Below are 25756 nucleotides of genomic sequence, written 5' to 3' on the forward strand. Positions count from 1 at the left end.
GAAATCATATGGTACTTGTCTTTCTCTGTCTGACTTATTTCACTTAGGATAGTGCCCTCAAACTCTACTCACGTTAAAAATGGCAACATTTCCTTCTTTTTTATGGTGGATTAATATTCTATGATGTGTGTGTGTGTAAAATTTATATATATCACATCTTCTTTATCCATTCATCCATCCATGGGCACTTAGGTTGTTTCCATATCTCAGCTATTATAAATAGTGCTGCAGTAAACATGAGGGTGCATGCATCTTTTATAAGGTAGTGTTTTTTATTTCTTTGGATTAATATCCAGTGGATCATATTGAAAGGTTGTTGTTGAATCACGCGAATACACCGGGATTCTTGGCCCCCGGAGGAGAAGAATTCAATCCGGGGCCAGAGACGAGGCTTGATCGCTCAGAGCTTTTGTGTAGTAAAGTTTTATTAAAGTATAAAGGAGATAGAGAAAGCTTCTGACATAGGCATCAGAAGGGGGCAGAAAGAGTACCCGCTTGCTAGTGTTAATAATGAGGTTATATAATCCAAAGAATGTCTGGAGGTTGTAAAGACCTCCTCCGACCTACTCCCATAATTTACATTTTAAGATAACACTGTCCTCAGGCAAGATACATCCTTGTAAAGACCAGGTATACTCCCATAATTAACTTTTTAAAATAACTGAAGGTTGAATCCAAAGACTGTCCTTAGGCAGGATACATTATTGGTATATAATCCTAAGGAATGTGGAGAAAGAAAAAAAGTTTGTCCTTTTTTCCTCCTTGAGAATTCCAGACCCCTCTCTCTTTGGGGACCCCTAGACTCCCTATCAACCTGCCTAGGAAATGACTCTCTCATTCCCCCCTTTTCTTTTAGGAGAATTATGTTGCCTAGGGAAAAGGGGCGTCGTTCTCGTTCCATAACTGCTTCCAAGCTGATAAGGGGCGCTGTCCCTAAATTGGTGAGGCAACATATTCTCCTAATCCTCATATTGAGGATATCTGATCCAGGGGCCCCAAATAGTAGCTGGAGGAAGCTACAGCAGTAGCAGGAGTTTGAGCAACCATTTGTAACTTAAAAGCTTTCATGCGGCTAGAAACAAATCCAGTTATACAATTACAGATGCAGGGAGCAAACAGCAAGAACAAAACAACCAGAATTATTGTAATTAAGATAGTTGTCCACCATGGGGAATTAGTTAACGTTTTCCAAAGTGAAGCAATTGAGGCTTCAGGAGTGTCCATGGCCCTAATCATCTTGTTCATGTGGTTAGTAAAATGAGTAACATTCGTGCTCATATCAGGTATATATGTACAGCATTGGGTATGAATAATGGCACAAGTTCCTCCTTGTGCAGCTGTCAGAATATCTAGAGCCAATCTGTTTTGTAAAACCACCTTTCTAATTTGTGCTTGTTCAGCATTAAGAGCTGAAATAGCCTTTTGAGAATCCTGTAATGCCTGTTGAGTAAAATTAGTCAAAGCATCCACTCGTAACATAACATCTGTAGTTCCCAAAGAGGGAACAAACGCTGCAGCCAAATAATCATACCAATAAAATACAGACCTTGCCCACCGAGTTCTAAGGTGGGGTAAATTAGCAGGCTTTTCTGGAAGCTCTGAAAATATAAAGCCATGAGTAAAGGCTAGACCCAGGGTGCATCTCCCTATCCAACCAGGGGGGAGCCATGCCCATAGGTAAGAGCCACATATCCAATAAGTCCCGTTTGGAGCAAGCCAGCGCGACTGAGATATCCAGTCCCAATTCGTGCCTGGCCAGACAAAGGGAGAACCGGAACTGGGATTGGAAAACACGGGAATGATTACATTGCATGTTTCCTGAGACAAATATCCCATTTGTTTCCAATCATTGTAATTAAGTTGTTGGCTAACTTTTGGGGACGGCTCTGTTCCCAGCATATAGAGGCAGTAGATATTAAACGTCCTTTTTCAGGAGTTAGCCATGTAACCTCATCCCATATTTGATAAACGTCAGGTAAAAAGCCATTAGATCTAGACCTATTTACCTTATATGTAGCAAAATAGTCATTGAACCGAGACAATGTATAATCAAAATTAAAAGTCACATTATGTCCATAGTTAGAGTACAAAGTGTTGCACCAGTCCATTTTAGGGTTGGTAGATGTCATCAGATGACGAAGAGGCATCGCATGTGATTGTTGTCGAAGGTATTCACAGACTTGGAGAAAGTCTTTTCCTTGAAGTGGGGATGTCCACCACGGGAAGCCTTCCACTGACGAAGAGGGGAGCGCTCCGCAGACCCAGCAGTTAGACCGATTGTGGAATGCAGCATAGGAGTGAGCCCAGGACAGGAAGACATTGTCTTGAGGATCCAACGGCAGACTCAGGATATTTGGAGTCAGCAGAAGTAAGCTCACATAGGTTATCAGGCCCATCTAAAAGGTACAAAGTCAGAGCATAGAAAGGAAAGACATAAAATGAAGTCACTTAATTTTGGTCAGGGTGCCACCTCTTAACTCGAGTATGATGTACCCACGAATCAATTCCTGGCACTTTGACAGCTGTGGGAGAGGAAAGAATAACCTGGTAAGGACCTTCCCAGAGAGGCTCGAGGGATGGCCCCCCAGATCCCACTGTTTTTATGAGGACCTCGGCTCCTGGCTCAAATAGAGGCCTGCTTGACTCGGAGGCTGGGTCAGGAGTCTTCTCCCGGAGTTCTGTTAATGTCTGTTGAAAAGCTGAGAGCTGAGTTACATAATTAGTTAATTCCAAGGCTTCAGGGTCTATAACAATGTCTGTGCGTAAGAAAGGCCTTCCATAAATACATTCAAAGGGGGACAGTCCCTCTTTTTTTGGAGTAGTTCGAGCCCTCATTAAAGCTATGGGTAGGACTTTAATCCATTTGTCCTGCGTCTCTTGAGTTAATTTGCGCAGATGCCTTTTGATAATGTCATTAGCTTTTTCAACTTTCCCGGAGGATTGGGGTCTCCAGGAACAGTGTAAGTGATATTCTATTCCTAGAGCTTTAGATACCCCCTGAGTTACAGCAGCTTTAAAGGCGGAGCCGTTGTCACTCTGAAGGCTCCGTGGCAGCCCAAACCTGGGGATAATTTCATGAATTAAAATCTTTATAACCTCCTTAGCCTGTTCACTACGACAGGGAAAAGCCTCAATCCATCCAGTAAAGGTATCTACCCAAACTTGTAAGCAAGAATATCCATTAGCTTTTAGCATATGAGTAAAATCAATTTCCCAATCCTCTCCAGGATACTTCCCACTTCATTGTAATCCAGATTTTGCTAGCTTTTCAGTCTTTGGGTTATTTTTTTGACAAATCTCACACCTTTTGATAATATTCTTTAAAGTTTTCATTACATTTTTACCTTCAAACAAACGAGAAACCATTTGGTAAGTACTCTCAGCACCCAAATGAAAACTCTGATGTAAACCCTTAAGAATTTTCCACTGAGCATTTTCAGGAATTATTAATCGTCCATCCTCGGACTGTAACCATCCTTTATCAGTAATCTTTGCTCCTCGTTTCTCATATCTTTCTAATTCTTCCTCAGTATATTGTGGTCTTTCCTGTTCCACAGGACCTGTCCAGATCAAAGGCATCTGTAGTGAAGGGGTTTCGTAAAGTGCCGCTTTTCTGGCTTGACAGTCAGCCAGATGATTACCTTCGGCTATTTTACTCCCATCCCTGCTGTGCCCTTTGCAGTGCATAACAGCTACTTCTTTAGGACAATATATAGCAGTTAAAAGTCTCTCGATCTCTCTGAAATGCTTAATAGGTTCTCCTGTTGCTGTTTTAAAGTGTCTCTCTTTCCATATTGCAGCATGAGCATGTAAAGTCAAATAAGCATACTTAGAATCTGTATAGATATTTACCCTCTGCCCTTTGCTTAACTCTAGAGCTCGGGTCAGAGCCACAAGCTCCGCTAACAGAGCACTGGTTCCCTAGGGGAGAGATTTTGCTTTCAAAACCTGTTCAGCAGTCACCACGGCGTAACCTGCTTTACGCTTTCCATCCTGAACAAAAGAACTGCCATCTGTAAATATTTCCATGTCAGGATTGTCTAATGGGGTATCCTTTAGATCCTCCCAAGCTGCATAGTTTAAAGTTAGGAATTGAGAAGAATCGTGATCAGGTGTTTCATTTTCCTTCTCAGGAAGGAAAGTGGCAGGATTTAAATTTGCACAAACTTTAAGCTTAGTTACTGGTCCTTCTAACAACAATGACTGATATTTAAGAAGCCTCTGTCCATCATCCAAATATTAACCTTAGAATTTAAGATTCCACTCACATCATGAGAAGTCAGTACAGTAAGGTTTCATCCATTAATTATTTTTAAAGCTTCAGGTGCTAATAAAGCCGCTGCCCCAATTACTCTTAGGCAGTGGGGCCACCCACATGAAACTACATCTAATTCTCTGCTTAGATAAGCAATAGGTTGTTGGTGAGGCCCTCGGGGTTGTGTCAAAACTCCCAATGCCACACCTTTTCTTTCAGTGACAAACAAATTAAATTCTGATCCTGTGGACAAACTCAAAGCGGGAGCTTGCAGGAGAGCAGTATGAAGAACTTTAAAAGCCTTTTGAGTTTCTGGAGACCAAACCAGTTTGTCGGTTTGAGCTTGCTGAGTTTCAGCTATAAGTTTATATAAAGGCCGGGCAAGTTCCCCATAACCCGGAATCCAAATGCGACAGTAACCTGTGATTCCCAAAAATCCTCTCAATTGTCTTAAAGTCATAGGTAGGGGGTGATTTAGTATAGGTTTAATTCTCTCAGGGCCTCTGGCCCTAGTCCCTTCTGATATGATTAGGCCCAGATATCTAACCGATTGTTGACAAAGCTGAGCCTTTTCTCTTGATGCCTTGTAACCACAGCCTGCCAGAAAGTTTAAGAAATCTTCTGAGGCTCGCGAACAAGCTTCCTCTGTCTCAGCACAGAGCAAAATATCATCTACATATTGTAACACCACTGCTTCAGAGCTGTTAAAGTTTTGTAAATCTCGTGACAAACTTTGTCCGAATAAGTGAGGACTGTCACGAAATCCCTGGGGCAAAACTGTCCAGGTTAACTGAGAAGCTGGCTGCGTAGGGTCTTCAAAGGCAAATAGGAATTGACTTTCTTCCGCCAAAGGCACTGAATAGAAGGCATCCTTTAAATCAATTACTGAGAAATATTTGGCCCGTTCAGGAATTTCAGACAATAGAGTGTAAGGATTAGGCACCACGGGGTGTAAAGGAATTACAGCCTCATTTATTATTCGTAAGTCTTGAACTAGTCTCCATTTACCATTTGATTTCTTTATACCCAAAATAGGAGTGTTGCAAGGACTGTTACAGGGAATTAATAGTCCCTGTTCCTTTAAATTTTCGATGATGGGTTTTAATCCTTTCTTAACTTCAGGTTTCAGTGGATACTGCTTCTTATGTGGAAATACGTGTGGGTCTCTGAGCTTAACAACTACAGGAATAGCATTTTGTGCTCGACCCACAGATTTTCCATCAGCCCATACTCTAGGATTTACATTTTGTTCAACTAAAGGGAGAGAAAGGGAGGGCTCCATATTCATGAAAACAGAGGCATGGACCTTGCTCAGTATATCCCTTCCCAAAAGGGGTGAGGGAGATTCTGGCACAATCAGAAACTCGTGTGAAAACAGCACAGAATCCCAGTTGCAAGATAAAGAATAACTGAAATAATACCTTTTGGCTCGTCCAGACAGTCCCATTACGGAAGCGGATCGGGAAGAAAGTGGGCCAGGGGCTTCAGTAAGCACAGAATAAGTTGCCCCAGTATCTAAAAGGAAATCGACGGATTGGCCCCCCACAACTATTAATACCCGGGGTTCCTCAGGTGTAATTAGGACGGGAGCTTGTGTGGGGACCCCCGGGCACCTTCAGTCCTGATTGTCTTGAGAGTCCGACCCCGGAGACCTACACCTCTGGGGGCAGTCTCTCTTCCAGTGTGGTCCTTTGCAGACCGGACATGCAGCCGGGGGCGGCTTAGATGCCTGAGGGCAATCCCGCTTGAGGTGCCCCTCCTTTCCACAGCAGTAGCAAGCCCATCCCTTTTCACCTGGGCCCCTCTGGGCATTTTTCTCAGGCTGTTTAAGAACGTTTTTCATAGCCATGGCGAAGGCTTCCGCCTTTTCCTTTGTCTTTTTTTGCCTTTCTTTCTTTTCCTCATATTCCCTACCATAATAGACTGTCTGAGCCAGTTGTAACAGAGTGTCTAAAGACTGATTTGGTCCATACGCCTGCTTTAATAGCTTACGGCGGCTATCTGGAGCCGACTGAGTGAGAAATCTATCCTTTAAGATCACTTTTCCCTCTTCACTTTCGGGATCAATCTCAGTGAATCTGCGAAGGCCTTCTCTCAGTCTATCTAGGAATTTACCAGGAGCTTCTTTCTCCTCCTGTTCTATATCTGCCAATTTGCCATAGTTTAAAGGCTTAGAACGCGCCTGCCTAAGTCCCTCAAGAATACATCTAACAAAATGACTCTGATCCCATCTTCCTTTAGCTGTGTTGTAGTCCCAGTCTGGTTCTATAGTTGGGACCGCCTGATGCCCAGTGGGGAGGGCCGCTATCTCATTCTCCCTCTTCCCTACTGATTCATTACCAAGCCACTCATCTCCATAAGCAACCGCTTTTCCCAAAACTCGAGTCTTTGACTCAGGAGTCAGCGTTTGTCCCAAGATATACATCACATCCTTCCAAGTGAGGTCATAAAGCAGAGTAACACCTTTAAAAGCTCTGATATATTTTTCTGGGTCCTCCAAATAGTCTCCCAGATCCTCCTTGATTCTTTGTATTTCTTGATAAGAAAAAGGCTTATTAACTCTCACAGACTGATTATTTCTCCCGGTGGGTGTTTCATAAAGAGACAACAGCTTGTGTGGCTGTTCCTCAGTCTCTCTGGCTGCTCTGCCCATATGATCCCAGGGATAGATTGGAGAAACCTGTTTTTCCTCTTCTCTTTGTCTCCTGTCCTCCATCTCATCGCTTACTTCGATGGTCTGAGTTTCTACTGAAACCAGAGTAGTCTGAGGTCGTACTGAGACAGGAGTTGTTTGGATCTCCATGTGGGCAGTTTGAATCCCAGTTTGGAGTCCCAGGTATGGGGGCAAAGTAAGAGGATAGGGGGGAGCTGAAGGTTTCACACCCAAATCTATACCCTTAGGACATAAGTCTGGCATATTTCGCAGAGAGAAAAAGGGCAACACATATGCTACTTCTACCCATTTCCCTTGTTCCTTACAGAACCTGTCTAATTGTAGAACAGTATTATACTTAAGAGACCCTCCAACTGGCCACCGTTTGCCGTCCTCCAATGGATACCGTGGCCATGCAGTATCACATAGGAAGACCAGGTGTGTCTTCTTTAAGCCCTGGGCAATTTTATGAGGATTCTCTATTTTTTGTGGCTTTGATAGTGGCTATACTAATTTATGTTTTCACCAACAATACGTGAGTGTTCTCTTTTTTCCACGTCCTCCCCAACACTTGTTATTTCTTGTCTTTTTGATAATAACCATTTTAACAGGTGTGATGTGGTATGTCACTGTAGTTTTGATTTTCATTTCCCTGCTGATTAGTGATGTTGAGCATCTGTTTGTATACCTGTTGACCATCTGTATGTCTTTTTTGTAAAATGTCTATTCAGATCTTTGGCCCATTTAAAAAATAGGTTTATGGTTTTTTTTGCTATTGAGTTGTATGAGTTTTTAAAAAAATATATTTTAGATATTAATGGAATTTTTTGTCCTTATTTTAAAAATTTCATACTGTCTTAAGGCTTTTTATCTGTGTTGCTACAAATCTGAATGATTTACTTTTTTGGTGACTATCTAAATTTAACCTTTATTTAAAAACTTTCTTGTATTTAATTTATTTATGTGTAATTTTTTATTTTTAAAATTATGAACATATGATAACACATTTATAGGAGACTTGGAAAATACAGAACAAAGTTACATATAGTTCTACTATTTATTACAATTATTTTTTTAAATAGATAAATTAAGATTTTTAGTTGGAGTTTCATATCAAGCTCTCAAAAATTAATAGAATGAATAGACAGAAAAGTGGAAGATATAGTAGACCTGAAAAGCACTATGAACAAGTTCAGCATAATTAAGATTTATACAATTTTCACACAGTGGCAGGATACAAATTCTATTCAAGTTTCCATGGACTATGAACCAGGAGACACTGGAACATATCCAGGGACATAAAACAAGACACAAACATTTCATGATCTAAAGGTCCTGAAATCATATAGAGTCTGTTATCTTATCACTGTGGAATTATGTTGGAAATCAATATCAAAAGATATTTGAAAATAACCCACACATTTTCAAGTGCAATGTGACATTTCATGAATCTTTGACTCAGTCATTGAAAGCCTTAATAAAGCTAAAAGACTGAAAAAACACAGAGGGTGACTGAAGCGAAGAAAGCATTTAAATGAGAAATTAATATAAAAATGAGAAATTAAAATCAAAGACACTTTAAAAATGCCATTTATTTGGAAATTACATGTCCACTTTTAAATGATGGATGTGGATGACTTACTTTTAATGGCTGGATGATATTCCAGAAAACTTTTTTAAAAAATGTGATAAAATATACATAACGTTTGCCATCTAAAATTTGCCAACTATTTTTGATTGTACAGTTCAGTAGCATTAAGGACATGCATACTGATGTGCTGTTATCACCACCATCCATCTACTTTTCATCTTGTGAAACTGAAGCCCTGTATCCATTAAACAGTAACTCCTCATTCTCCCTTTCCCCAAGTTTAGTCATATTCCTGTGGGCCTGGTGGGAATCTGGTCATGGCCATACTGTGCTTCTCCACCTGTTGTTAGATCAAGAATTAGGGCATGTTTAAGATATATTTCTTAATATATCTTTGAAGGCCAGTGGGTACTAGTTGGAGAAGAACTCCGCCCATACCACCCTGAAGGAGCCCGATCTCATCTGATATTAATCATGTTAGACCTTAGGCTAAGTAAATTCTTTCCTTAACTAAAACCCACTACACCCTCACCCTGTAGGAATGTAACTTTATTTGGGTGGCATCTGTTTTGAGAAAAATCAGCCCTGGAGAAATAAGTGTCCTGATTGACTGACCGCTGTCACAAGGAGAGGGTCGTAAATTGTCAGCAGGCCCCCCTGGCCAGAAGATGATGTAACACCCCTAAGACCTCTGTATACATTTGTATGAAGCACCTGACTTTAATAAAAGTCCAGGACTGCTGTCCCCACGTGACTTTTGTATAACATCTCAGTGTATAAAAACAGACTCTGGAAAATAAAGAATTGGGATCAGTTTCTCGAAATACTGGTCTCCCCATGTCGCGCTCTCTCTCACTCTGGTTGAGTCTCCACCTGGAGCGTGGACCCCACCATGCTTACTAATTATGCCTGGGCTTCTAAGATCCGACCGGGGAGGCCTCAGTGTCTCCTGTCCTTCGGGAGAACGGAAGGACGCCTGCGGCCTACGTAAGTGGTGCAAACTTCTTGTCTTGAAGTTTTATTGGTCTCCCGCGTAAACCAAGCTACTCAGCCTCTTTTCTCCACTGAATTTTCCTACTGAGCTATCCTCATTCTATTACTCTTTATATTCTTAATTAACATTTAATTAAGCAATTGTTTCCTGATCTTCGCCTACGCAGTCTCTCCTTCGAATACCCTGGATCAGCCAGGGCTGGACCCCGGCAATTACCCTCACCACAGTTTGGCCTCAGGCCAAACTACAGGGAGGGAACACATCCCTACCCATCAGCAGAAAATTGGATCAAAAATTTACTGAGCATGGCCTGCCTACCAGAGCAAGAACCATATCTAGTCCCTCCCATCAGGAAGATTCCACAAGCCTCTTATCCTCATCCATCAGAGGGCAGACAGAATGAAAGTCAAAATTACAGAAAACTAACCAAGCTGTTCACATGGATCACAACCTTGTCTAATTCATGAAACTATGAGCCATGTCATATATGTCAAGGCTGTATTTTTGTCCCCTGCTTATTTAACTTATATGCAGAGTACATCATGTGAAACACCGGGCTGGATGAAGCACAAGCTGAAATCAAGATTGCTGTGAGAAATATCAATAACCTCAGATATGTAGATGACACCACCCTTATGGCAGAAAGCGAAGAAGAACTAAAGAGCCTCTTGATAAAAGTGAAAGAGGAGAGTGAAAAAGTTGGTTTAAAACTCAACATTCAGAAAACTAAGATCATGGCATCTGGACCCATCATTTCATGGCAAATAGATGGGGAAACAATGGAAACTGACAGACTTTGTTTTCTTGGACTCCAAAATCACTGCAGATGGTGACTGCAGCCATGAAATTAAAAGATGCTTGCTCCTTGGAAGAAAAGCTATGACCAAACTAGACAACATATTAAAAAAGCAGAGACATTACTTTGCCAACAAAGGTCCATCTAGTCAAAGCTGTGGTTTTTCCTGTAGTCATGTATGGATGTGAGAGTAGGACTATAAAGAAAGCCTTCTTTAAGTGCCAAAGAATTGATGCTTTTGACCTGTGGTATTGGGAGAAGACTCTTGAGAGTCCCTTGGACAGCAAGGAGATCCAACCAGTCCTTCTTAACGGAAATATTCAATCCTGAATATTCATTGGAAGGACTGATGCTGAAGCTGAAACTCCAGTACTTTGGCCACCTGATGCAAAGAGCTGATTCACTGGAAAAGACCCTGATGCTGCGAAAGATTGAGGGCAGGAGGAGAAGGGTACAACAGAGGATAAGATGGTTGGATGGCATCACCGACTCGATGGACACAGGTTTGGGTGGACTTCGGGAGTTGGTGATGGACAGGGAAGCCTGGCGTGCTGCAGTCCATGGAGTCACAAAGAGTCGAACATGACTGAGCTACTGAACTGAACTGAATGTAGGGCCACCCAAGACAGACTGTCTTGATGGAGAGTTCTGCAAAATATGTACACAGTAGAAGGGAATGGCAAACCACTTCAGCATTCTTACCTTGAGAACCCCATATACAGTATGCAAGGCAAAAAGATATGACACAGAAAGATGAACTCCCCAGGTTGGTAGGTGCCCAATATGTTACTGGAGAAGAGCAGAGACATAGCTCCAAAAGGAATGAAGAAGCTGAGCGAAAGCAGAAACAATGCCCAGCTGTGGATGTGTCTGGTGGTGAAAGTAAAGTCTGATGCTGTAAAGAACAATATTGCATAGAAACCTGGAATGTTAGGTTCATGAATCAAGGTAAATTGGAAGTGGTCAAACAGGAGATGCCAAGAGTGAACATCAACATTTTAGGAATACGTGAACTAAAATGGACCAGAATGGGCAAATTTAATTCAGATGACCATTGTATCTGCTACTATGGGCAAGAATCCCTTAGAAGAGATGGAATAGCCCTCAGGGGCAACAAAGAGTCCGAAATGCAGTACTTGGGTGCAATCTCAAAAACAACAGAATGATCTTGGTTCATTTCCAAAGCAAACCATTCATATCACAGTAATCCAAGTCTATGCCCCAACCACTAATGCTGAAGAAGTGGAAACCAAATGGTTCTATGAGGATCTACAAGACCTTCCAGAACTAACACACACACACACACAGAAAGATGTCCTTTCCATCACAGGAGACTGGAATGCAAAAGTAAAAAGTCAAGAGAAACCTGGAGTGACAGGCAAAGTTGGCCGTGGAGTACAACATGAAGCATGGCAAAAACTAACAGACTTTTGCCAAGAGAACACACTGATCATAGCAAACACCCTCCTCCAACAACAAAAGAGAACTCTACACATGGACATCACCAGATGGTCAATACCGAAATCAGATTGATTACATTCTTTGCAGTCAAAGATGGAGAAGCTCTTACAGTCAGAAAAAACAAGACCTGGAGCTGAATGTGGCTCAGATCATGAACTCCTTATTGCAAAATTCAGACTTAAATTGAAGAAAGGAGGGAAAACCACTAGTCCCTAAGGTATAACCTAAATCAAATCCCTTATTCTACAGTGGTAGTAACAAATGGATTCACGGGATTAGATCTGATAGAGTGCCTGAAGAAATATGGATGGGGGTTTGTGACATTGTACAAGAGGCAAGGATCAAAACCATCCTCAAAAAAAAGAAATGCAAAAAGGCAAAATGGTCATCTGAGAAGGCTTTACAAATAGCTGAGAAAAGAAGAGAAGCAAAAGGTAAAGGAGAAAAGGAAAAATATATCCATCTGAATGCAGAGTTCCAAAGAATAGGAAGGAGAGAGAAGAAAGCCTTCCTCAGTGATCAATGCAAAGAAATAGAGGAAAACAACAAAGTGTTAAAGACTAGAGATCTCTTCAGGAAAATTAGAGATACCAAAGGAATATGAGCTTCCCTTGTGGCTCAGATGGTAAAGAATCTGCCTGCAATGTGGGAGATCTGAGTTTGATCCCTGGGTTGGGAAGATCCCCTGGAGAAGGGAAAGGATGCCCACTCCAGTATTCTGGCCTGGAGAATTTCATGGACTCTATAGTCCATGGGGTCCCAAAGAGTTGGATACGACTGAGTGACTTTCATTTCACTTCAGTTCACTTCAAGGGAATATTTCATATAAAGATGGGCACAATAAAAGACAGAAGTGGTATGGACCTAACAGAAACAGAATACATTAAGAAGAAGTGGCAAAGATATATAGAAGAACTGTACAAAAAAGATCTTAATGACCCAGATAACCACAATGGTGTGATCACTCACCTAGAACCAAACATTTGGAGAGTGAAGTCAACTGGGCCTTAGGAGGCATCACTATGAACAAAGCTAGTGGAGGTGATGGAATTCCAGCTGAGCTATTTCAAATCCTAAAAGAAAGTGCTGCACTCGATATGCCAGCAAATCTGGAAAACTCAGCAGTGGCTACAAGACGGGAAAAGGTCAGTTTTCATTCCAATCCCAAAGAAAGGCAATGCCAAAGAATGTTCAAATATTGCAAAATTGTACTCATTTCACATGCTAGCAAAGTAATGCTCAAAATTTTCCAAGCTAAGCTTCAATAGTACATGAATCAAGAACTTCCAGATGTTCAAGCTGGATTTAGAAGAGGCAGAGGAAACAGAGATCAAATTGCCAACATCCGTTGAATCATAGGAAAAGGAAGAGAATTCCAAGAAAACACCTACTTCTGCTTCATTGACTATTCTAAATCCTTTGACTGTGTGGTTCACAACAAACTGTGGAAAATTCTTGAAGCAATGGGAATACCAGACCACCTTACTTGCCTCCTGAGAAACCTGTATACAGGTCAAGAAGCAACAGTTAGAACTGGACATAGAACAACGGACTGGTTCAAAATTGGCAAAGGAGTACATCAAGGCTGTATATTGTCACCCTGCTTATTTAACTTATATACAGAGTATATCATGTGAAATTCTGGCCTGGATAAAGCACAAGCTGGAATAAAGATTGCTGCGAGAAATATCAATAACCTCGTATATGCAGATGATATCACCTTATGGCAGAAAGTGAAGAGGAACTAAAAGCCTCTTGATGAAGATGAAAGAGGAGAGTGAAAAACCTGGCTTAAAACTCAATATTCAAAAAACAAATATCATGGCATCCAGTCCCATCACTTCATGGCAAATAGATGGGGAAACAATGGAAACAGGGACAGACTTCATTTTCTTGGGCTCCAAAATCACAGCAGATGGTGACTATAGCCATGAAATTAAAAGATGCTTGATCCTTGGAAGAAAAGCTATGACCAACCTAGACAGCATATTGAAAAGCAGAGAATTGCTTTGCCAACAAAGGTTCTTCTAGTCATAGCTATAACTTTTTCCAGTAGCCGTGTATGCATGTGAGAGTTGGACCATAAGGAAAACTGAGCACTGAAGAATTGATGCTTTTGAACTGTGGTGCTGGAGAAGACTCTTGAGAATCCCTTGGACTGCAAGGAAACCAAACCAGTCCATTCTAAAGGAAATGAACCCTGAATATTCATTAGAAGGACTGATGCTGAAGCTGAAGCTCCAATACTTTGGCCACCTGATGTGAAGAGCTGACTCACTGACTCTGATGCTGGGAAAGATTGAAGGCAGGAGGAGAAGGGGACGACAGAGGATGAGATGGTTGGGTGGTATCACCGATTTGATTGACATGAGTTTGAGGAAGCCCTGGGAGTTGGTGATGAACAGGGAAGCCTGGCAAGCTGCAGTTCATGAGGTCACAAAGAGTCAGACACGACTGAGTGACTAAACTGAACTGGACTGAAATACTGTAGTAAACTATACAATCTGCAGTTGGTTGTTAAAAACCCACAGATGTGAAGGAACCATAGGTACAAAAGGCTGACCGTAAGTTGTAGACAGTTTCCCACTATGCAGAAGTTTGGCACGCCTAACCCCTGTGCTGTTCAAGGGTCAAATATATAAATATTTATTCCCCTGACCCAACATTGATTGCAGACGTGGAACTACTATCACCATAGCATACATGTGGAAACCAAGGTTCACAGCAACAACAAATCAAGGTCACAGGACAGGCAAGTGGCAGAACAAGGATCTCAGTCCAGTGCTGACTCCACATCCTGGAATCTACAAAAGTAAGGTGAACTAGAAGTTACTTATCCGGAAGGGGAATGGGGAAAGAGGGCATTGAAGGGAAAGAAGAGAAAGAAAATGCACTAAGTGTTCATTCCTGTCAGCCACTAAGTGAAGCCCTTTATACGCATTATCTCTTTAATCCTCATACTCAGTCATTAAAATCAGTATTATTAATCCCATTTTTCACATGGGAAAACTTGCTCAAGATTATAGTGCTGATAAGTGGTGAACATGGAATCTGAACCCACTCCATCTTATTCTAAGGAATATACTATTTCTACTATAGCAAATAAAGCACACAATGAAAGAAAAGGAAGGAATACTCAGGTCAGAGGCTGGGGTACACCAACACTTGAAGGGACAAGTGAAGTAAATTGAGCAGCAGAAAATTATTTTAGAACACACAACCAGAGGGACAGGAGAAGAATCAGCAAAGTGTTATGTGGGAGTATAGGACCAGAGAATGTTAGGACATTGACAAGAAGGTCAAATGTAGAAAAGTAGACTGAGGACTGGAAAACCCATTTCATTTAACACTTAATAGGCTTTGGTGACCTTTTTGAGAACTGATACCACTTCCCTGGTGGCTCAGCAGTAAAAGAATCCATCTGCAAGGTAGGAACCTCAGGACACGCACGTTTGATCCATGGGTCAGGAAGATCCCTTGGAGGAGGGCATGAAAAAACACTCCAGTAATCTTACCTGGAGAATCCCATGGACAGAGGAGCCTGGCGGGCTACAGTCCATAGGGTCACAGAGAGCCAGACACGACTGAAGCAACTTAGTACACATGCACACATGTAGCATGGTGGGGTGAAAAGTCAGATGGAAGTGAACTGAAAAGACCTCAGGAAGCAGGAAAACAGAAACAATGAGCGGGGAGAGAGGGTATTAGTTGGAGAAGAAGGTGCGAAGGAACGAGGGGATTTCAGGATGAGAGGACACTTGCAGGCTGACATGAGGGATTAGTGAAGGAGAAACAGATAAAAAGGGAGGGCAGGAATGATGCGGCGAGGTTTCAGAGGAGGGGAAGAGGCCTCTTTCTGCTCTGATGATGAAAGGCAGGAGTAACTCTCTGGGGAATTAGGGAGGTAAGGAAGAAGGCAGTTCAAGGAGCTCAAATCCCATTGCCCCTCTATCCATAATGAAGTGGGCAGGTCTGTCTGTTGACAGTCAAAGGGACAGGCAGAGTGAAGGAAGTTTTGGGAAAGGGACCCCGTGGGAAGCTGGAAAGAGCTAAAGATTTCCTGGCAGCAGTAAGGACTCAGATGGGGCTGAGTAACGTGATTAATATCAAAGGTTAATTCTATATATTCATTAATGTGTGTAAGGGCAGGGGATATGGAGACTTAGCAACAAACATTGGCTCAACAAATGAAAAACCCTTCACCAACACAATTTCTAATTAGCCCACTATACTTATAGTTTTCTAACTTCTCTAAAGAACCTGTTTTTAGAGGGTTTAAAGCATCTCGTGCCTCTTACAGTTGGGAGGCTGTGAGCAATCACATGTGGCCGGACGAGCCTGTCAGGCAGGCTAGAGAACCTTCAGAGGAGTTTGTAGGTTAAAACACTCTTGTCACACCCAAGAGTTTTTATTGACTGGAGCTCTAGGTTAACTCCTTCTCCGAAAGAGGTGGTGGGGGACAGCCCCCTGTAAAGTCAGAGGTGTAGGTAAGAGCACAAAGTAGTAAAGTAGGCAGGCTCTGGTTATGGGGGTAGACGCTCGAGGATTTCCAGGGGGACTCCTGAGGCTCGATCTCGCCTTTGCGTATGTCGAGCCTCCTTCCTCATGACCTTTGCCATGGGCGGAGTACCTCACTCTGGCCCCCAACAGGTAATGGCAGTAACGGGGACCTCCTTCAAAAGGACGTATGTTGGCATGCAGTTGCTCCCAGGACTGTTGTATTCAGTGCCCCTGACCCCGCAGCCAGTCGCTGTTAACCCACACCTCCCCAGAGACTCACAGACACTCACCAGCAATTCCGGCTCAGTCCCTTGTGGGGTCACTGCTCCTTTCTCCTGGGTCCTGGTGCACACAAGGTTTTGCTGTGCCCTCCAAGAGTCTATTTTCCTGGGGGTTTTCAGTCCTTTTGTTGGATCCCGGGAAATCTGTTTTGGGTCCTAGAACTTTTGCAACAGTGCGAGAACTTCTTTGGTATAATTGTTCTCCAGGTTGTGTGTCATCTGCTCAGTAGCTCTAAGTGGGGCTAATGGTGACTTCCTCCATGAGGACTTATGCCACTTGCTGTGCCTCCCAGGGATGCTGCCACTGGAGCCGCTGTCCCCGCCGCAGGTCACTGCTGATGCATGCCTCCACAGGAGACACTGAAACACTCAAAGGCAGGTCCGGCTCAGTCTCTTGTGGGGGTCACTGTTCCTTTCCCTTTATCCTGGTGCACACAAGGTTTTATTTGTACCCTCTGATTGTCTCTGTTGGGTCTGATATTTGATTTCGCAAGTATATATTTCATAAAAAAATATATATTTTATATAAAATTATGTTGTTCAAGGATCAACTGTATATACACATTATGTACATACGTATCTTTTCATAAATATATATTTTTATGTCCTGGTGACATGCCCAGCACAGCACCCAACACACAGTAAGTTCTCAGCAGGTGGTGGTGTTATTCCAGAGCCATCCCTATTCGTGTCACACACAGGTACTCTCAAAGATCTCTCTTCCACACTACATCCATCTCTTCTATCTTAAACCTGTATTTTGCCAGCTGGCTGTGACACATCTCTACTCTGATGATTTGCGAATGGCTCAGACTCTTGTTCAAAACTGAACTGCTTGCTTTTCTCCCAACATTTGCTCTTCCTGTATTCTCCATCTCAGTTAAAGAGTCACCATCCATTCCGGTGTGATTTTTTGGACTCCCTCTCTCTGTTACTGCCTACCTCATGACAGGCATCTCTGACTTATTTCTGCAGTTTGTCCTTTTCTCATTGTACTGTTTCATTTTAAGCTTTCATCTTCTCTCACTTGAATTATTACCTGGTTGTTCATCTTTCTGTCCCATATGCTAGTGTGTTCAGAGTGACACCTTTCTAAGATACAGGTTTCACTGTTTCACTTTTCTGTTCCTAAACTCCATGCTTTCCTGTTGAAGCTCACCCCTTTTTCCATCATCATTGCCTGCCACTAATGGCTAATACTAATTTGTTAACTGGCTGCTTCTTCAAGATACCATATACCTTCAGGTTCTTCTGTTTTTTTTTTTTTTTTCTTTCTTTTAATCACCTAATCCTAAGATACCTTTTTACTCTTTTCCACCTGGCAAACACCCTTAAAGAATCATGTTCTTCCCTCTTGACTTTTGTCTGATGTCCACATCCTTCCATTCTGTTGTTCCTCCTTTGCATAGACAGTTTTTTTAAAAAAAAAAAAAAACACTTTTCCATTGTTGCAGTAATCATTATATACTTCCCAGGTGGTGTTAGTGGTGAAGAATCTGGCTGCCAGTCCAGGAGACACAAGACGTGGGTCCACCCCTGGGGTGGGAAGATCCCCTGAAGTAGGAAATGGCAACCTACTCCAGTATTCTTGCCTGGGAAATCCCAAGAACAGAAGAGCCTGGAGGGCTACAGCCCATGGAGTTGCAAAGAATCAGATGTGATTGAATACACACACACATCATGATAGTTATTTATATGCCTATAATTTCTGGGCTTGGACAATGCCTCTCAGATAGCAGGGACTCAAGAAACGTTGTTTGATTTGACTAAATAAATACCTAGAATGACAGAGTCAAGAAGGATCTTCTGAGATGGAATCTAACAAGTTAATTATCTAAAAGTAATTTGGGTCAAGAAAATCAGTTATTACAAAATGAGCATGGAAGAGATTGGCTTAATAGCAGAACGTGCCAAAAATTAGGGGTTTGCTTGACAGCTCAGTGTGAGTCAACAATATGAGGTGGTAACAAAGAAAAATAAGAAGGAAAGAAAAAAATATGAATAAATGAGGAAGCTGAGTGTCTGAATTTACACCCGAGTATAGGTTTGGCTCTGTGTATCATGATTTTATTGGGATTTAGACTGGAATAACAATAATTATTGAAACTGTTTTGTTTTTAATGTTTTTTGAAAAAAATTACCAAAACACAGTGAGAAACTGCTAGCTAATGTTATCAAGGAAAAAAAGGAGAAAGCCCAAATGTACAAATAAATGACAATGAAGGAATTCTCTGGCAGTCCAGTGGTTAGACTCCATGCATCCATGGCAGGAGGCACCAGTGTGATCCCTGGTCGGGGAACTAGGATCCCACAAGTTGTACGTTGCAGGCAAAAAAAAAAAAAAAAAAAAAGAAATGACAATGAAAAAGAAGTCATTGAATAGATAAAAAATTATAAAAGACTTTGTGGGCCTCTATGCAAATATGCTTGAAAACCTCAAGGAAATGAATAATTTCCTGGGGAAATACAGATTACCAAAACTGACAGAGGTAGAAAGTTTAAAGACACCAGTTTTTGTGGAAGTAAACAAGAAACTTATTGAGTAACTAACTGCCTCTTTAAAAAAGTACTAGGCCTCGATTATTTCACAGAGAAATTCTACCAAACTTTTGAATATCAGATAGTTTCAGTGCTTTATAGATTATTTTTGTTCAGTTGCTCAGTCATGTCCAGCTCTTTGCAACCCCATGGACTGCAGCATGCCAGGCTTCCTTGTCCTTCACCATCACCCAGAGCCTACTCAAACTCATGTCCATTGAGTCAGTGATACAATCCAACCATCTCATCCTCTGTCATCATCTTCTCCTCCTGCCTTCAATCTTTTCCAGCAGGGTCTTTTCTAATGAGTCAGCTTTTTGCATAAGATGGCTGAATTATTGGAGTTTCAGCTTCAGCATTAGTCCTTCCAGTTAATATTCAGGATTGATTTCTTTACGATTGACTGGTTTGATCTCCTTGCAGTCCATGGGACTCCCAAGAGTTTTCTCCAACACCACAATTCAAAAGCATCAATTCTTCGCTGCTCAGCTTTCTTTTTGATCCAACTCTCATATCCATACATGACTACTGGAAAAATCATAGCTTTGATTATACAGACCTTTGTCGGTAAAGTAATATGTCTGCTTTTTAATATGTTGTCTAGGTTTGTCATAGCTTTTCTTCCAAGGAGCAAGTGCCTTTAATTTCATGGCTGCAGTCACCATTTGCAGTGATTTTGGAGCCCCCCAAAATAAAGCCTCTCACTGTTTCCATTTTTTCCCTATCTATTTGACATGAAGGGATGGGACCAGATGCCATGATCCTAGTTTTTTGAATGCTGAGTTTTAAGCCAGATTTTTCATTCTCCTCTTTCACTTTCATCAAGAGGCTTAGTTCCTCTTCGCTTTCTGTCATAAGGGTGGTGTCATCTGCATGTCTGAGGTTATTGATATTTTTCCTGGCAATCTTGATTCCAGCTTGTGCTTTATCCAGCCTGGCATTTTGCATGATGTACTCTGCATAGAAGTTAAATAAGCAGGGTGACAATATATAGCCTTGAAGTACTCTTTTCCCAGTTTTGAACCAATCTGTTGTTCCATGTCTGTTTCTAACTTTTGCTTCTTGGGATGCACAGGTTTCCCAGGAGACAGAAAGGATGGTCTAGTATTCCCATCTCTTCAAGAATTTTTCAGTTTGTTGTGGTCCACACAGTCCAAAGGTTTAGAATATTCAATGAAGCAGAAGTAGATGTTTTTCTGGAATTCTCTTGCCTTTTCTATGATCCAACAGATGTTGGCAATTTGATCTGTTTCCTCTGCCTTTTCTAAATCCAGCTTGAACATCTGGAAGTTCTCAGTTAATGTACTGTTGGAGAATTTTGAGCATTGCTTTGCTAGCATGTGAAATGGTTTTGATCACCACCTCCTGTACAATGTTACAAACCTGTGTCCATGGTTCTTCAGGCACTCCATCAAATCTAATCCCTTGAATCTATTTGTCACTTCCACTGTATAATCATAAGGGATTTGATTGAGGTCATATCTGAATGGCCTAGTAGTTTTCTCTACTTTCTTCAATTTAAGTCTGAATTTTGCAATAAGGAGTTCATGATCTGAGCCATGGTCAGCTCCCAGTCTTGTTTTTGCTGACTGTATAGAGCTTCTTCGTCTTCAACTGAAAGAATATTGTCAGTCTGATTTCGGTATTGACAATCTGGTGATGTCCATGTGTAGAGTCATCTCTTGTGTTGTTGGAGAAAGAGTTTGCTATGACCAGTGCATTCTCTTGGCAAAAGTCTGTTAGTTTGGCCCTGCTTCATTTTGTACTCCAAGGCCAAATTTGCCTGTCACTCCAGGTATCTCTTGACTTCTTACTTTTGCACTCCAGTCCCCTGTGATGGAAAGGACATCGTTTTTTGGTATTTGTTCTAGAAGGTCTTGTAGGTCTTCATAGAACCTTTCAACTTCAGCTTCTTCAGCATTAGTGCTTGGGGCATAGACTTGGATTACTGTGATATTGAGTGGTTTGCCTTGGAAAAGAACAGAGACCATGCTGTTGTTTTTGAGATTGTACCCAAGTACTGCATTTTGGACTCTATTGTTGACTATGAGGGCTGCTCCATTCCTTCTAAGAGATTCTTGCCCACAGTAGCAAATATAATGGTCATCTGAATTAAATTTGCCCATTCTGGTCCATGGTAGTTCACTGATTCCTAAAATGTCAATGTTCACTCTTGCCATCTCCTGTTTGACCACTTCCAATTTACCTTGATTCATGGACCTAACATTCCAGGTTCCTATGCAATATTGTTCTTTACAGCATTGGACTTTACTTTCACCACCAGACACTTCCACAGCTGGGCGTTGTTTCTGCTTTCGCTCAGCTTCTTCATTCCTTTTGGAGCTATCTCTCTGCTCTTGTCCAGTAGCATGTTGGACACCTACTGACCTGGGGGGTTCATCTTTCCATTTCATATCTTTTTGCATACTGTTCAAAGGGTTCTCAAGGTAAGAATGCTGAAGTTATTTGCCATTCCCTACTCCAGTGGACCATGTTTTGTCAGAACTCTCCATCAATACCCGTCCATCTTGAGTGGCCCTACATGGCATGGCTCATAGTTTCACTGAGTTAGACAAAGTTGTGCTCCATGTGAACAGTTTGGTTAGTTTTCTGTAATTTTGGTTTTCATTCTATCTGCCCTCTGATGGATGAGGATAAGAGGCTTGTGGAGGCTTCCTCTTGGGAGTGACTGGCTGTGGTTAAAACTTGTTCTTGCTCTGGTGGGCAGGGCCATGTTCAGTAAATCTTTAATCCAGTTTTCTGCTGATGGCTGGGGCTGTGTTCCCTCCCTGTAGTTTGGCCTGAGGTCAAACTGTGATAAGGGTAGTGGCAGTGATGGGGAGCTCCTTCACATGGACTTAGGCCAGCATGCAGTTGCTCCCAGGACTCTTGTATTCAGTGCCCCTGACCATGTGGCAGGCCACTGTTGCCATGCCTCGGTTGGAGACTCCCAGACGCTCACCAGAAATTCTGGTTCAGTCTCTTGTGGGGTCACTTCTCCTTTCTCCTGGATCCTTGTGTGCCCAAGGTTTTGTTGTGTCCTCCAAGAGTCTGTTTCTCCAGTCCTGTGGAAGTTCTGTAATCAAATCCCACTGGCCCTCACAGTCGAATTCACTGGGGGTTCTCAGTCCTTTTGCTGGATCCCCAGGTTGGGAAATCTGTTTCGGGCCCTAGGACTTTTGCTACAGTGCGAGAACTTCTTTGGTATAACTCTTCTCCAGTTTGTGTGTCATCTGCTCAGTGGCTCTATGGTGGGGCTAACGGCGACCTCCTCCGAGAGGACTGATACCACACGCCACGCCTCCCAGGGCTGCTGCAGCCGGAGCCGCTGTCCCTGCGGCAGGTCACTGCTGACCCGTGCCTTCACAAGAGACACTCAGACCCTCAAATACAGGTCTGGTTCAGTCTCTTGTGGGGATCACTGCTCCTTTCCCTTCATCCTGGTGTGCACAAAGTTTTGTTTGTCTTCTCTGATTTTCTCTGGCGGACCTGAGATTTTTTTAAATGTGACTGCGCCTCTCCTACTGTATTACTGGGGCTTCTCCTTTGCCCTTGGATTCGGGCTATCTTTTTCTTGTTGATTCTCCCATCGATGGTTGTTCAGCAGCCAGTTGTGATTTTGGTGTTCTCACAGGAGAAGATGAGTGTACATCCCTCTACTCTGCCATCTTACTTACAGCAGATGTGAGATTAATTTAGAGGCTTGAAAATGCAGGGAAGTTTCCCACTTCTTTTTATGAAGCAAGTCTAATATTGGTATCTACACATGACAAAGTTGATACATAAAAGAAAACAATTATTCCTATTATTTATGATATCCATGAAAAAGTACAAAATATATAGTACTAATAGAAGGCTAATAAATATTTTCTTAAGAAACAGAATCCAACACTACATTAAAAGCACAATTCACTATGATCAGGTAGGTAATCCTACCAAGAATGCATGGTAGGTTCATAATTCAGAAATCCATTTTGTCATTCACCATATTAATAGATTGGTGGAAAAATAATCATGTGTGTGCATGCTCAGTCATATCTGACTCTTTGTGACCCCAAGGACTGTAGCCCACCACGCTCTTCTGTCCATGGGATTCTACAGGCAAGACTATTGGAGTAAGGTGCCATTTCCTACTCCAGAGGATCTTCTTGACCCAGGGATTGAACCCACATCTCCTGCATCTCCTGCATTGGCAGGCAGATTCTTTACCACCGTGCAACCTGGCAAGCCACGCACACATATATTATATACACATATGTATATACATACACACATATAAATTGATATATTTCATCTTAGTCCTAAAGCCAGTACTACTAATTGGGAAACACTACAAGTGTTTTTTTTTTTTTATTAATTTATTTTTTATTGAAGGATAATTGCTTTATAGAATTTTGTTGTTTTCTGTCAAACCTCAACATGAATCAGCCATAGGTACACATATATCCCCTCCCTTTTGAAACTCCCTCCCATCCTTCACTGCATCCCACCCCTCTAGATTGATACAGAGGGCATGTTTGAGTTTCCTCAGCCATACAGCAAATTCCCATTGGCTATCTATTTTACATATGGTAATGTAAGTTTCCATGTTACTCTTTCCACACATTTCACCCTCTTCTCCACTCTCTCCATGTCCATAAGTCTATTCTCTATGTCTATTTCTCCATTGCTGCCCTGCAAAGAAATTCTTCAGTACCATTTTTCTAGATTCTGTATATATATATGTTAGAATATGATATTTATGTTTCTCTTTTTGACTCATTTCACTCTGTATATAGGTACTAGGTTCATCTACCTCATCAGAACTGACTCATATGTGTTCCTTTTTTATGGCTGAGTAATATTTCACTGTGTATATGTACCACAACTTCTTTATCCAATCATCTGTCGATGGACATCTAGGTTGCTTCCATGTTCTAGCTATCGTAAATAGTGCTGCAGTGAACAATGGGATACATGTGTCTTTTTCAGTTTTGGTTTCCTCAAGGTATATGCCTGGGAGTGGGATTGCTGGGTCATATGGTGGTTTTATTCCTAGTTTTTTAAGGACTCTCCATACCAACTTCCATAGTGGCTGCGTCAATTTACATTTCCACCAACAGTGCAAGAGCATTCCCTTTTCTCCACACCCTTTCCAGCATTTATTGTTTGTAGACTTTTTGATGATGGCCATTCTGACCAGTGTGAGGTGATATTGCATTGTAGTTTTGATTTACATTTCTCTAATAATGAGTGATGTTGAGCATCTTTTCATGTGTTTGTTAGCCATCTGTATGTCTTCTTTGGAGAAATGTCTGTTTAGGTCTTTTTCCCACTTTGTGATTGAGTTGTTTGTTTTTCTGGCATTGAGTTGTATGAGCTGCTTGTATATTTTGGAAATTAATCCTTTGTCAGTTGTTTCACTTGCTATTATTTTTGCCATTCTGAGGATTGTCTTTTCACCTTGCTTATAGTTTCCTTTGCTATGCAAAAGCTTTTAAGTTTAATCAGGTCACACTTGTTTACTTTTGTTTTTATTTCCATTACTCTGGGAGGTGGGTCATAGAGGATCTTTCATTGATCTGTGTCATCGAATGTTCTGCCTATGTTTTCCTCTAAGAGTTTTATAGTTTCTGGTTTTACATTTAGGTCTTTAATTCATTTTGAGTTTATCTTTGTGTATGGTGTTAGGAAGTATTCTAATTTCATTCTTTTACATGTAGCTGTCTTGTTTTCCCAGCACCGTTTATTGAAGAGGCTGTCTTTGCCCCATTGTATATTCTTGCCTCCTTTGTCAAAAATAAGGTACCCATAGGTGCATGGGTTTATTTCTGGACTTTCTATCTTGTTCCATTGGCCTATTTTTCTGTTTTTCTTCCAGTACCATATTCTCTTGATGACTGTAGCTTTTCAGTATAATCTGAAGTCAGGAAAGTTGATTCTTCTAGCTCCATTCTTCTTTCTCAAGAGTGCTTTGGTTATTTGGGATCTTCTGTGTTTCCGTATGAATTGTGAAATTTTTTGTTCTAGTTCTATGAAAAATGCCATTGGTAATTTGATAGGGATTGCACTGAATCTGTAGATTGCATTTGGTAATATAGTCATTTTCACAATATTGATTCTTCCTTTTGTCTGCTTAGGTAAGTTTATTCCTAGATATTTAATTCTTTTTGTTGCACTGGTGAATGGGATTGATTCCTTAATTTCTCTTTCTGATTTTTCATTCTTAGTATATAGAAATGCAAGTGATTTCTGTGTATTGATTTTGTATCCTGCAACTTTGCTAAATCACTGATTGGCTCTAGTAATTTTTTGATATTATCTTTAGGGTTTTCTATGTACAGTATCATGTGATCTGCAAACAATGAGAGCTTTACTTCTTCTTTTCTGATCTGGATTCCTTTATTTCTTTTTCTTCTCTGATTGCTGTAGCTAGGACTTCCAGAATTACGTTGAATAATAGTGGTGAAAGTGGACATCCTTGTTTTGTTCCTGATCTTAGGGGGAATGCTTTCGGTTTTTCCACCATTGAGAATAATGTTTGCTGTAGGCTTATCATATATGGCCTTTACTATGTTGAGGTAGGTTCCTTCCATGCCCATTTTTTGAAGCGTTTTAATCGTAAATGGGTGCTGAATTTTGTCAAAAGCTTTTTCTGCATCTATTGAGATGATCATATGGTTTTTATCTTTAAATTTGTTAACATGG

General features: G+C 41.4%; 2 protein-coding genes across 3 annotated transcripts in view; one reads left to right on the plus strand and one right to left on the minus strand.

The window, feature by feature from the left end:
• Positions 1 to 25756, plus strand: part of BCO2 (beta-carotene oxygenase 2) — a 74007-nt gene that overhangs the window by 11811 nt on the left and 36440 nt on the right. The gene's annotated exons all lie outside the window — the stretch shown is intronic.
• LOC133261739 (uncharacterized) lies at positions 2045 to 7172 on the minus strand. Its single transcript, XM_061440300.1, has 2 exons — positions 5677 to 7172; positions 2045 to 2396 (listed from the first exon to the last, which is right to left on the minus strand). The coding sequence occupies exon 1, from the start codon at positions 7170 to 7172 to the stop codon at positions 5871 to 5873; it is 1302 nt and encodes a 433-aa protein (XP_061296284.1). The 3' UTR covers positions 2045 to 2396; positions 5677 to 5870.

This window comes from Bos javanicus, chromosome 15 (genome assembly GCF_032452875.1).
Source record: "Bos javanicus breed banteng chromosome 15, ARS-OSU_banteng_1.0, whole genome shotgun sequence".
Lineage (NCBI taxonomy): Eukaryota > Metazoa > Chordata > Mammalia > Artiodactyla > Bovidae > Bos > Bos javanicus.

What these genes read in the sequence shown, in the direction of transcription:
- LOC133261739 (XM_061440300.1), bottom strand. Translation starts at nt 7,172, where the DNA reads ATGCCAGACTTATGTCCTAAGGGTATAGATTTGGGTGTGAAACCTTCA.